Source organism: Garra rufa, chromosome 23 (assembly GCF_049309525.1).
Source record: "Garra rufa chromosome 23, GarRuf1.0, whole genome shotgun sequence".
Classification (NCBI taxonomy): domain Eukaryota; kingdom Metazoa; phylum Chordata; class Actinopteri; order Cypriniformes; family Cyprinidae; genus Garra; species Garra rufa.
Window position 1 is genome coordinate 32,858,877 of NC_133383.1, and position 13,569 is coordinate 32,872,445.

Here is a 13,569-nt window from a genome sequence, read left to right on the forward strand (position 1 = left end):
TGTGAGATGTAATCTTGCAACTCTGAGAAAAAGTTTTTTTTTTTTTCTTAATTTTGCAAAACTGTATAAAACAATTCTCACAAAAGTATTGCCCACAAAAATATTGCCTTTCCCTCAAAAAAAAAAACTCTTTATTTCCATCACAAAACCTTTTGTGGGCAACGACACAGTTTATAAACTCATAATAAGTCAGAATTGCGAGATAAAATTCACAATTCTTTTTTTCTCACAAATGCGAGTTTTTATCTCGTATTTCTGACTTCTTTTCAGGAAATTCTGGCTTTTTCCCAGAATTGCATGATAAAAAAACTAAATTCTGATTTGAAACTTTGAAAACTAGGTGATATAAACTTGCAATTGCAAGAAATAAAGTCAGAATTGCAAGATATAAACTCAGAATTCTGACTTTTTTCTCAGAAATTGATTATATAAACTTGCAATTGTGAGAAATCATTTTCCACACAAATGCACGTTTGTATCTCGCAATTCTGTTTTCTCGCAATTGTCAGTTTGTATCTCACAAATCTGACTTTTTTCCTCACAAATGCAAGTTTGTATCTCGCAATTCAGATTTTTTTTCTCTGAATTGGGTGATATAATCACACAATTGTGAAAAATAAAGTCAGAATTGCAAAATAAACTGATAATTCAGACGTTTTTTTCTCAGAATTGGATGATATAAACTCGCAACTATAAGCTCAAATTTGTGGTAGATACTGGTTGAAATGTAACCTCTGTATGACTCTTTGTAAACTTGACACAATTGATTGCATAATTAAATTGACATACATTTCACACTCAGTAAGCTTCAAGTATAATATTTTTGCAGTTACAACATTATACAGCAGAGCCAATTCCTTATTTTAATGTGACTTTTTTATCAAAAAGATGGTCTCTCTGCAGTAACATGAATTGGATATATACAAATGTAATGTAGAAAAATAAAATATAATTAACATCACCCGCTTATATATTGCTATATATCCACATACAGAGACAAAATACAGAAAACATGGCACGTGTGTGTACAAACAATGTATGTTTATGTCTCCATCTAGTGTCCAGATTGATGAAGAGGAAGCACTAAGAAGCTGCTTAGGAAACAAACATTAACAATAATGTTTGCTTCTGTTCTGTATTTTTGCTTATTTTTACATTAAATGTGATCAGATCTTCAATCATAAACTATGAACTTATAAGTCACAGTTTGCAAGAAAACAAATCTTTCATGTTTTTATTACAGAGTTTTACATCAATCTTGTGACTGCCTTTTACACAAAAAATGCTTTTCTTATTAGATTTTTGTTGTCTAGTTTTCAGCCAAAATATCTAAAAATGCTTACACCAAGAAGGATTTTCTAGATGAGTAAAAATTAAGTGCATTTTTGCTTGAAACAAGCCAAGTAATCTGCCAATGGGGTGAGAAAAATAATCTTGTTTTCTGTTTGAAATAAGATTTTTTGCTTACAACATTGGCAGATTATTTGCAAAAACTCACTTAGTTTTTTTCTGAAAACAAGACAATTTTTTACTTGTCTAGAATTTTTTTTATATATATTTTGGTTGAAAAGAAGACAAAAAAAATCTAATTAAGAAAAGCATTTTTTGCAGTGTATGAACAGGTAATGATTTTTTTTTTTATCAAATCCTACTTTTTTATTAACAATAAGTAACAATTTACTAAATGGCAAAAAAATCAAAACCATAAAGTGCCAAAAGTGCATTTGAGTGTGTTTAATATTAGAAAGGATCAGGAGTACAGTAATATATTTTATTGTTTTTTTTTTAATAAAATAAAAAAAAAGTCAAGTGTGTCTAAACTTTTGACTGGTGGTGTACATGATAAAAAAAATACATGGTTAATGCATATCCTGAGCATTGCTTCGACTGTTAAAAAAGAAAATGTCACATCCATATAAAGATTATGTATGTTAAATATAATGCGGTGTATGACATATCTTTCCATATAACATGAAAATAACCCTATGAATTACACATCATCTTGTTTTTCCATCACAGGTTTACCATCCACACAGACATCATAACTGCATTTCAGTTATCTGTTTCCTTCAGTCAGTAAACACTTCTCTCCAGAACTGCGTGACCGTGAAGTTCTTGTTCCTGCGAAGCATCAGTCCCAGTGCTCTGGCTTCTTTTTTGGACTGCTCAAAACTGGCTCTCCATATGTGCCGAAGAGATGAGCTGGGCCTCACGGCAAAGTCAAACAGTTTCGGAGGTGGGCATGTGAGGTGGCTTTCTTCAGCTCGCCAGACTTTGGGCGGCACTTTCTGTCACAGACCAAATGAAAGAAAACCAGTAAACAAAAGGAGTAACACTTTAGATTAGGGAACACTATTCTCTAGATGCTTACTAGCATGTATTTCAGCTGTTTCACTAGTCCTTATAAAGTGCATACTGATGCTTTCACTGCAAAAAAATACTTACTTAGTCTTGTTTCCAGCCAAAATATCAAAAAATTCTTCAATCAAGAAGGATTTTCTAGACAAGTATAAATTAATGTCTTAAAAGTCAAAATTAAGTGAGTTTTTGCTAAGAACAAGCTAAATAATCTGCCAATGGGGTAAGCAAAATAATCTTATTTCAAACAGACTACTAGATTATTTTGCTTACCCTATTGGCAAATTATTTAGCTTGTTTCAAAATTTCAACTTCTTTTTTTCTTAAAACAAGACAATAATTTTTACTTGTCTAGAAAATCCTTTTAGATTTAAGAATTTTTAGATATTTTGGCTTGAAACAAGACAAAAAATCTAAGTAAGAAAAACATTTTTTGCAGCGTTATTCTGCATGACCATTTTTGTCTTGTTTCTGGTATCTAAAACATCTTAAATGAAGATGCATTTACTAGATAAGCAAAATTACATAAAATATTTAGTCTTGTTTCCAGAAGAAAAACAAAATTAAGTGCACTTTGCTTAAAATTTAAATAATTATTAATAATTAATAATTATCTGCTAGTGGGGTAAGTCAAATACTCTTGATTTAAGAATATTTTACTTACCCCACTGGCAGATAATTTTACTTGTTTCCAGGGGGGGAAAACTCAATTAACTGCATTTTGTTTAAAAAAAAGATTAACCCATTTAATCCCACCGATCACAATTGACCTTATGCATGGAGCGTTCTTTAGAATTTCTGCATAATCATAAGCAGCTGGTAAACTTCTGCTGAAGCTCATTTTATATGTGCTATATATAGGTGGACACTCTTAAGACTCCTGCTTTGTTCTTATCAGAAACTGAGAAAAATAATAATTGCAACATAGTGGCATTAACATTCAGTTTCATGTTATTTAACAACATATAATTTAAATGCGCAGCCTGGCAATCCCGTACTCTCCGTATCTGCATAGTTGAACATTTAAATGCTGACAGCTAAACACTGTCATAACATGTTTAGGCTAACGTTAGCTAGTTAGCGATACTTCTCTTCAAGGACATCTTAATTGAATTCTTGATAACCAGTAACTTGCCTTCATAGTCATGAACACTTTTTTAAAATCTTGTAATATTTCAAAGCCTTTATATTTTTCAACTCTACAGCTGTGCAATAAAATTCACATCAAAGATTCATATTTCATTCATAAAGACGACAAGGAAAAAATGTCTTTTCACAGAAAACGACGTCTTTTTATGAAAATGACATGAAATTACCCATATAACCACAAGATGGCAGCAGAGGATCAATCATTGGCTGCAGCTGCTTTTTCAACACCCTAGTTTTTTAAAGACGTCTTGCTTTTCGATTTATTATAAAATTACTAGCATAATAAATTGTAGTACTTTTACCGCACTCAAGTATATAGTATAACAAGTGCAGAAAGTCATTAAAATATAAGCTCAGACACAAACAGCCTGTAAGGGTGAATTATTTCAATACGTATATATATTTCACTACAAAATAAATAAGTTAATTATTGATATATATAATGCACTCAATATGAATTAGAAATATTTTATATAATTTAATAACTACATCTTTTAAGCTTTATCTTGAACTTTAAAAGCTAATAAATAGCCTATATTTAACCAACACAAACTTGTTACTGCTGTAGTTTTGTTACTCTAAAATTTAGTATGAATTATTTAATGCACAGCTCTTTTTCTGACATCAGTTTGTCAGATGTTTTGTCCAGTTATTACTGTCAATCATAGCAATGACTTACTCATTTTTTATAAACTAGCGTTTGTCATTCTTGAAACGGTATACATGGACGTTTGGTCCTTTTAGACAAACAAAACTTTTCTTCGATTGTGAATGGATTATGTAGAGAAACGAGCAAAGTACACTCCTATTACGGCACAGTACAGTTAACCGGAAATGACTGAGCTGGCTTGACTAAACAAGGAAGTAATCCGTGCATATGGTCAATTGTGACTGTAAAGAAGGTTTTCATTTTGAAAGCTAAAACACTTTACTGACTGAGGTTTCAGTGCACATCATGCAAATATGGAAAAAATAAAGGGTCTTCATTAAATATGTGCAGGTTTACATGGTTAGTGCAAATTGTCACAGTTTATTTCCTGTTTGCACCATGAGACAATGATGGTTGCATAAAAGCTCCAAAACATAAGGCTAGTAAAGTATGTTAACATAAAGATATGACAATGATTTTTGGTACACATGATCTCTAAGGTGTCTAGTATTATATAAACATATATTCAGTTTTGTTGAGTGTTGTCATAGGATGAGTAAACATGTTGATAGTCACAATTGTGACCGGTGGGATGACAGTGAACTTAGGTATACAATATAAATCCAATGCAGTTGTTAGTGAAGATTGCACTAAAATGTTGCATTGACAAAATATTGCATTAAATCAAAAGTTCAAATGTTACAAATAAGTTATAATATATATGTTGCAATACTGGTAGCACTAATATAACTATTTGATGATATACAGTCGTGGCCAAAAGTTTTGAGAATTACATAAATATTGGAAATTGGAAAAGTTGCTGCTTAAGTTTTTATAATAGCAATTTGCATATACTCCAGAATGTTATGAAGAGTGATCAGATGAATTGCATAGTCCTTCTTTGCCATGAAAATGACCTTAATCCCGAAAAAAAAACTTTCCACTGCATTTCATTGCTGTCATTAAAGGACCAGCTGAGATCATTCTCCGATGAAGCCTCTTTCCGATTGTTTGGGGCATCCGGAGAAGAAAAGGTGAGCGCTAGCATCAGTCCTGTGTCATGCCAACAGTAAAGCATCCTGAGACCATTCATGTGTGGGGTTGCTTCTCATCCAAGGGAGTGGGCTCACTCACAATTTTGCCCAAAAACACAGCCATGAATAAAGAATGGTACCAAAACACCCTCCAACAGCAACAAAAGTGATAACTAAGTGGCTCGGGGACCAAAACGTTGAGATTTTGGGTCCATGGCCTGGAAACTCCCCAGATCTTAATCCCATTGAGAACTTGTGGTCAATCCTCAAGAGGCGGGTGGACAAACAAAAACCCACTAATTCTGACAAACTCCAAGAAGTGATTATGAAAGAATGGGTTGCTATCAGTCAGGATTTGGCCCAGAAGTTGATTGAGAGCATGCCCAGTCGAATTGCAGAGGTCCTGAAAAAGAAGGGCCAACACTGCAAATACTGACTCTTTGCATAAATGTCATGTAATTGTCCATAAAAGCCTTTGAAACGTACGAAGTGCTTGTAATTATATTTCAGTACATCACAGAAACAACTGAAACAAAGATCTAAAACAAGTTTAGCAGCAAACTGTGTGAAAACTAATATTTGTGTCATTCTCAAAACTTTTGGCCACGACTGTATGTATGTTACAATAAAGTAACAATTTTGAAATACGTTCATGATTATATTTTTTTGTCTTTTATCTCAGTATTCCTTTCAATGTTGTATAAGGGATTTTTATGCATAATAGTAACCCTAAAATGTGATCAAACAGTTTAAAATAGCTGGGATAAGATATGTAACCAATTGTATGACTGCAGAAATATGTTAATTCAGTATACACATTATCCCACCCGACTATAAAACACAATTTTTTACACACTTTTCCAAAAATAATTACTGATTATTTCTAACGGTTACTAATTACAAATGATTTGGATATTTTCATTTCATGATTAAACGGGTTAATTATTTTATGTCATGTTGCTTATCTAGTAAATGCATCTTAATTTAAGAATTTTTAAATATTCTGACTAGAAACAAGATAAAATACTAAGTAAGATTAACCTTTTTTGCAGTGTAGATCCCTTAATCATATTCAGTATCTAAACAAACAGGAGTTCATTGAGGGAAAATAATAGCAAAAGGTTTTGATTATCACATGATTAGAGAATGGTAAGTCTAGTAAAATTACCTTTTCACGCTGGTGGATGTTCTCCCAGACCCTGTTGCACACCATGCACTCAAAGGCATCAATAAAGTTATCTTGACCAATATCCTGAACACCCCACGGACGTTCTTTCAGTTTCGTCACCAGATTCAGATTAGATATTTCCCGCTTGTGCTTCCACTCCAGATATTTCAAATATTCTCCATCATTCTTGTCCAACCTCTTTAAATACTGAGCGAGCTTCTTCGGCGGCTCATTGGGATTGACCACGACTGCGCTCCTGTTATCTGGCAACCACATGTGTACGTTAGGAGCTCCGTAGTACACTGGCACAACGCCTAATTTGAGCGGCCTCCACAGTTTCTCGGTGATATAGTCGTCACAGACGGCGTTCTCAAAGGCCAGGATGAATTTGTACTGGGAGAGGATCTTGTAGAAATCGTGATCGTCCATTGCAGTAGAGTCTCTGAGATGGGGAGGCAGGTCTTTATTATGAAGACACTGTCCGTATGAGTCCACTTGAATGTGCTGCATCAGCTCTTGAATGTAAACATCTCTGTCAGACGGCGGGTCGCAGTCCGACTGGACGTACACCACAGGTGCCAGAGTTTTCCTCAGCTGGTTTTTGTAGGACAAAGGGAGCAGGTGTGTTTGTGCGGTGAGGGCGCTGAGGCGCTCCAGGTGCTGCGTGGTGAGGGGCAGATGAGAGCGGCGGCTGAAGGTTGCCGTGTGGTTGAACAGGGTAATGAGCGGCTCATGAAAAAGCTTGTAGTTATTCTTAGGCGACTCCTCGTGAAACAACGCCCACTGGTGCTGCTCATGACGCGGAAGAGGAAGACTTTCAATGCTGAAATCAGTACCTAGGAAAAAAGGAAGTGTTCATCAGCAGTGTTACGTAATAATATTACTTTTTCCAAGTAACTAGTAAAGTAACGCATTACTTTTTAATTGACAAGAAAATATCTGAGTTACTTTTCAAATACGTAACAACAGTTACTTTTCCCCCCATTTATTGATTAAAAGCTCTCCTGTCCCCATGTTGAGAGAAATCATGAGTAAGATGTTACTTTAGTTCTAGACTAAATGTGAACATGCATTAATTCATCTCACTCACTAAAATAACAGATACAGTATTCCTCAAAATGAATCAAAACACTGAAATTTAATGCAAACCTGCAATAATTAAATATGTTCAATAATACAAATATCCTTTATGTATTTCATCCCATTTTATTAACCGATGTCTTTGCTGCCGACCTTCGATGATCCAATTCATCCATACTAATGAGCAAAAATTATTCAAGATAATCTAACATTTGTTTCCTTTTTTTATTTGCTGAAGAGTTGACATTTTTTCTTCTGCGGTCTACTGTACAGACGTCAAATTTACTTTTCTCTAAGCCTGAGGATTTTGGTGTAAAAAGGCTTTTACATTTGCCAAAAATAGAACTTTTTATATTAAAAACAAGCAAGTAAACCCTGCCCAGATTTAAAAAGTAACACAAAAGTAACGTAACACATTACTTTTCATAAAAAGTAACTAAGTAACTTGTTACTTTTTTAGGAAGTAACTCAATATTGTAATGCATTACTTTTAAAAGTAACTTTTAAGGCTCAACATTATTTGTAGCATATATCTAAATGACATTGGGGAAAAAATGCAATTTAATAAATAGTTAATAAATAATTATAGAATCAATCATTCATTGATTAGTCATTTTATATAATATTTTGATATTAAGGCGAGACACTGCAGGTGAATAGGGTAAAAAAAAATGAACTAATAGTTATCAGCTTACTTACCCAGTTGATTGATTACATTAATAATTGCAAACATTTTTTTACGACAAGTTTTCTAAAATGTTAGGTTTAAATATGCAAATGAGGCATTATTTAATGAAATATGCACTAATTTGCATACATTACTAGTACAAAAATTTAAACACTGGATGAAGTCAGTTTCAAAATTCTTGTTTAATTTTTTTTTTTGACATATTAGAGTCAAAAGATTTTATAGAGGGGATTTTGGGTATCTCATTTTGTCACGCCATAATTCAGAAAAAACTTAGAACAGGCAGGAAACACTATAGGGAATTTTACGGAATAAAATGTTATATAAAATCAAGCAAATCATATATGAAAAAAATCCCTCTGTAAAATCCTTCAGGATATAGACAGGAATAAAAATGTTAAGTTTGACGTGTGTAAGTACTACTGAAGTGGAGATTTATGGCTCAGTGCAGGAGAAAAAACGGCATTTAAAAATATGCCTTGTAATTGAAATCTATTGACACAAATAGACTAAAGTGCTATAAAAGAAACACTTAACAGCATTTTTTGGATGTTTTCTTTCCACTAGTTTAATAAAAACACTTTATGAAAAACCAAAAAGGCCAAAAACTTGATAGGTGCATGAAAAAACTGTGTTTTTGCCTGCAGTATCTCCCCTTAATATTCCATTGTTGTTTAATCCTATAGTTGTGTGGTTTCAAGTAGGGTTGCAAAATTCCGGGAATTTTCAAGACTGCAAAATTTCCATGGGAACTAACGGAAATATATGGGAATTAACAGGAATAAATAGAAATTAACAGGAATTAATTGGAATAAACCGGGAATTTGCAAAACTGCAGGAACTGGGAACTTAAATGTAGTTGAAAAAAATAATCTTGGTTAAAACAACCACATTTAACAATGCAATTATATTATATCAAAAATGTGCAATGTAATGGATTATGTTACTAACTAAAAATTTTCCCATCTAATTTGGAATCAGTAACAGATTACAATTTGTAAGCAATCCACCCAACACTGTCTGTCCATTACATTGTTTTGATGGCTAAATACATTTGTAGCATTTAAAACTGATATTAGTTTGTAGTATTTTCTTTAAATTTTTATTTATGCAGACAAAACTGTATAAAAATTCAATATTGAATTTTAATCATTTAAATGCAAATATAAAATTAATGTGTGCATGGAACAATTTGACTCACCATAAAAAAGAAAAGCTTTTGTCTGTGGATGGGAATGATAAGACTTGTTAACAGTGAAGAAGCATCTGTTATGGCCGCATTCTCCGAGACGTCCCAGTTCTCCAGTCAGAGGAGACCACCACACGATGACAGGGAACTGGAGCTCTGAGCCGTGAGGAATCACCTGGACCCTGAGCTCATCAACAACCTGGATCTGTGTTAACTGCTGTCTGAGTGCATTCTGCTCAAACTTCCCTAGTTGTTCAATAACCTGCAAAGAGAGAACAGCCAGTGAATACATGACAGCTGATACTGCAGACATGGAGGATGGGTTTACTGAGGAAGGTTTGGTCAAGACAAGCATATAATACTCTCTCTGCAGACCCTTACCAAAAAGAAGTATACTTCAAGTTTTATTAAGTATATTTTAAAGTATAACTTTATATAGTAAGTATACAAATATCAGTGTACTAGTAGTATACTCCTTTGAACGAAATTGGCCCACTTTCTAGTATATAAAAGTATAGTTTAAGTATAACAGTAGAGTACACAACTAGTTTACCTCTATGTTTTTAGTTTGTACTGCAACTACTAAAAGTGAACTTAGTTCTGATAGTTTACTAATTAAAAACTTGTAGCATTTTAGTACACTTTGCTGTATAGTCTCAGTAATGTACTAGTTTAGTAGTTAAAGTACTACTATGTCCCTATTTAGGTATTAATTTGTATATATTTTGTTATATGTCTGAACATAAAAAACATTAAAAAACATTTTATTCTAGCTTATTCTGCATTCTTTTTCAGCAACACATGAAAGTTTAATAAATAAAAAATAATAATAAATAAACAAAAAGCTGATAAAAAGACTATGAATTGGATTCAGAATGATAATCAAACGTAGATGATTCGATCAACACCCCAAAGCTTAACAATCATTATTATCTCTTATTGGTCAACATTTTATTTCATAAAGTTACACAGTTTTGAACTGTTTTATGTCTGAGGATCAGGTTAAGAATTTGTTGTTTTTCGGTTTCTTCTTCACTTGTTTTTTGAATATTCTATGCAGAATTTGTGTAATAGTGCTCCTACCATATAATAATGAAAGTATTTATGGAGCACAAGTATAGCTTATAGATATTTAGACTTTTTCTAAGTATACTTACAGGTCATTTTAAGTATATTTCTGAGAATTACATAAAACACATTTCTGAGAAGTACATAAAAAGTGGACTGTAAATATACACTGCAAAAAAAGCTTTTCTTACTTTCTTACTTTTTTTGTCTTGTTTCCAGCCAAAATATAAAAAAATTCTTAAATCAAGAAGGATTTTGTAGACAAGGAAAAATTATTGTCTTGTTTTCAGAAAAAACAAGAGTTTTAAATAAATAATCTGCCAATGGGGTAAGAAAAATAATCTTGTTTTCCCTTGTGAAATAATTTTTTATTTTCTTACCCCATTGGCAGATTATTTAGCTTTATCTGAGGAAAAACTCACTTAATTTTGACTTGTTTTTTCTGAAAACAAGACAATAATTTTTACTCGTCTAGAAAATCCTTCTTGATTTAAGAATTTTTAGATATTTTGGCTGGAAACGAGACAAAAAAAATCTAAGAAAAGCATTTTTTGCAGTGTACTTTTTGCAGTGTCATCTTTTTTTTTTAGTTTTAAAGAAGTATACTACTTGCACACTTGTATAAACTTATTTTTTGTAAGGGGAAACATACGAGTGAACTCTTTAAAAAAAATGATGTAATGTTTAATTGTTAGAGAAGTGGAGAAATGCATCTATTAAAAACCAAAAGCCAATTGTTCTTTCATATGTCAGGTTGCAGGATGGAAAGGGAGATTTTAGTAAAAGGAGATACCAAGGATGAGGAAAGGACAGAGATTTATCCAAATGTTAGTGAGAGACTGATCAGATCCCAAAGGCCGGTGGACACATAGCGTGGCATCTGCAAACAAAAACAACTTTAAAAACCAGCATATTTCACACTTATGATTAATTTCTGCTATATTTATCCTATCGTGCGCTGGTTAGGGAGCATTTTGAAATCGCTCGAGTGAGCACTGTATGGCCGTGTTTTAAACCACAGAGAGCTGCCTACCTAGACAGCATTTCTGGCGCACTTCGAGTAGGTAGCATGACATTTAGACCTTTAAAAGTAGCTTTTCATTCAGCATGAGTCGCGTTCATGCCTAAACATGCTACTGTTATCAAACCAACATGCTGCCTATGTGAGACTCTTGATAAGTTATTAATACACACATACTATAAGCTCTACTTATTAGTAAACAACATGGAACATTTAAGGTTTAAGTAAGCAAATGCTGACTCTCTGGGGTTTCGTTTAAGGATAGAGTTACTATTTTAACGTTACCTGAAATGTCATGATTAAAAACACAAACGCAGACGCGCAGAAACAAAAAGCACAAAGTTTTTTAACAGAGACTGGCCACATGACAAACTCTGTCCGCGAGCGTACCATTACAAAACGATAACACTACCAAAATATTTATTTTAATGCTATGTCTTCTGGCATATTTGCGATCTGTAATGCATGTTTATTCCTGTAAATATATTGATCCCATAGCGGCTGTCCGAAGCGCGTTTTTCCGTAGTTTCAGCGTCACTTCCGTTGCGCGTCCTTTTAAACTACTGACATTTCCTCCTCTGAAGGGAAGTTACGGGTATTCCTCACATTCTGTGAGCTGAGCGCTGTGAAAAAGTTTACGTTTTGTTTCTTTTTTCTGTTCTTTTCTTTTCTTTTTCTTATTTTTTGTTTCTTGCTTTCCTTTATTTTATTTTATTTTATTTCTTTTCTTTATCTTTTCTTTTTCTTATTTTTTGTTTCTTGCTTTCTTTTCTTTCTTGCTTGCTTTCATTTTTCTTTCTTCTTTTCTTTTCTTTCTTGCTTACTTTCTTGCTTTTATTTTATTTTTTCTTGCTTTCTTTTCTTTCTCTTCTTTTCTTTTCTTTCTTGCTTTTTTCTTTCTTTCTTTTCATTTCTTTTCTTTCTTGCTTTTTTATTTCTTTCTTTTCTTTCTTTCTTTCTTGCTTTCTTTTCTTTTTTCTTTCTTGTTTTTTCTTTTCTTTTTTCTTTCTTTCTTTTCTTTCTTTCTTGCTTTTTTCCTTATTTCTTTCTTTTCTTTCTTTCATGCTTGATCAGCTTTTTCTTCTTTTCTCTTTTCTTTTCTTCTTTTTTCAATTTTTTCTTACTTTTTTCTTTCTTGCTTTCGTTTTTCTTTTCCTTTCTTTCTTTGCTTTTCTTTCTTGCTTGCTTTCTTTCTCGCTTTTCTTTCTATTGTTCTTTCTTTTTCTTTCTTTCATTTTTTTCTTGCTTTTTTCTTTCTTGTTTTTCTTTTCTTTTTTTTTCTTTCTTTCTTGCTTTTTTCCTTATTTCTTTCTTTTCTTTCTTTCATGCTTGATCAGCTTTTTCTTCTTTTCTATTTTCTTTTTTCTTTTCTTCTTTTTTCAAAATTTTCTTACTTTTTTCTTTCTTGCTTTCGTTTTTCTTTTCTTTTCCTTTCTTTCTTTGCTTTTCTTTCTTGCTTGCTTTCTTTCTCGCTTTTCTTTTCTTTCTATTGTTCTTTCTTTTTCTTTCTTTCATTTTTTTTCTTTTCTTTTCTTTTCTTTCTATATTTTTTTTATTCTCAGTATTTTTATCCTTTTTAATAACAGACTCTTCTCTCAAAATAGAAACGTTTTTGCTATTTGTTTTGCAACATTCTCTGAGTGTCTGGTGAATAAGACCTGGCAAATGCTCAACAATTGTAAGTAAGATGTATAATGAATGCATTTTTTTCATAAAATGGTTTATTTATTAATGGAAGTTCCTGATGTCCTCTTGAAGATGCATGGGACCTGAAGCAGTGGTGTACAGTAACCCCTCAAAATATATGAACATTATTTATAATTATGTTTACATTTAGTTATTTAGCAGATGCTTTATTCCAAAGCGACAAATAAGAAGACTGAAACCAATCAAAATCAACACAGGAGCAATGATATGCAAGTGCTATGACAAGTCTCAGTTAGCCTAATGCAGTACACATAGCAAGGGTTTATTCTTTTTATTTATATAATACATTAAAAGAAATAAATAGATAGAATAGAGAAAGAATAGAGAAAGAATAGATGAAGCTAGTGTTAGAGGCTTTTTTTAAAGAAAACAAGCAGTTAGAATATATATGTGACCCTGGACCGCAAAACCAATCTTAAGTCGCTGGGGTATATATGTTGCAATAGCCAAAAATACAT

The 13,569-nt window shown here is 32.4% G+C and overlaps 1 protein-coding gene across 1 annotated transcript; it reads right to left on the reverse strand.

Annotated features, from left to right (window-relative positions):
• Window positions 1-1,757: 1,757 nt before the first annotated feature.
• On the reverse strand, window positions 1,758-11,920 carry fut10 (fucosyltransferase 10). The gene is made up of 4 exons (XM_073829602.1): window positions 11,690-11,920; window positions 9,328-9,577; window positions 6,359-7,194; window positions 1,758-2,288 (listed from the first exon to the last, which is right to left on the reverse strand). The coding sequence occupies exons 1-4, from the start codon at window positions 11,795-11,797 to the stop codon at window positions 2,070-2,072; spliced, it is 1,413 nt and encodes a 470-aa protein (XP_073685703.1). The 5' UTR covers window positions 11,798-11,920; the 3' UTR covers window positions 1,758-2,069.
• Window positions 11,921-13,569: the final 1,649 nt, after the last annotated feature.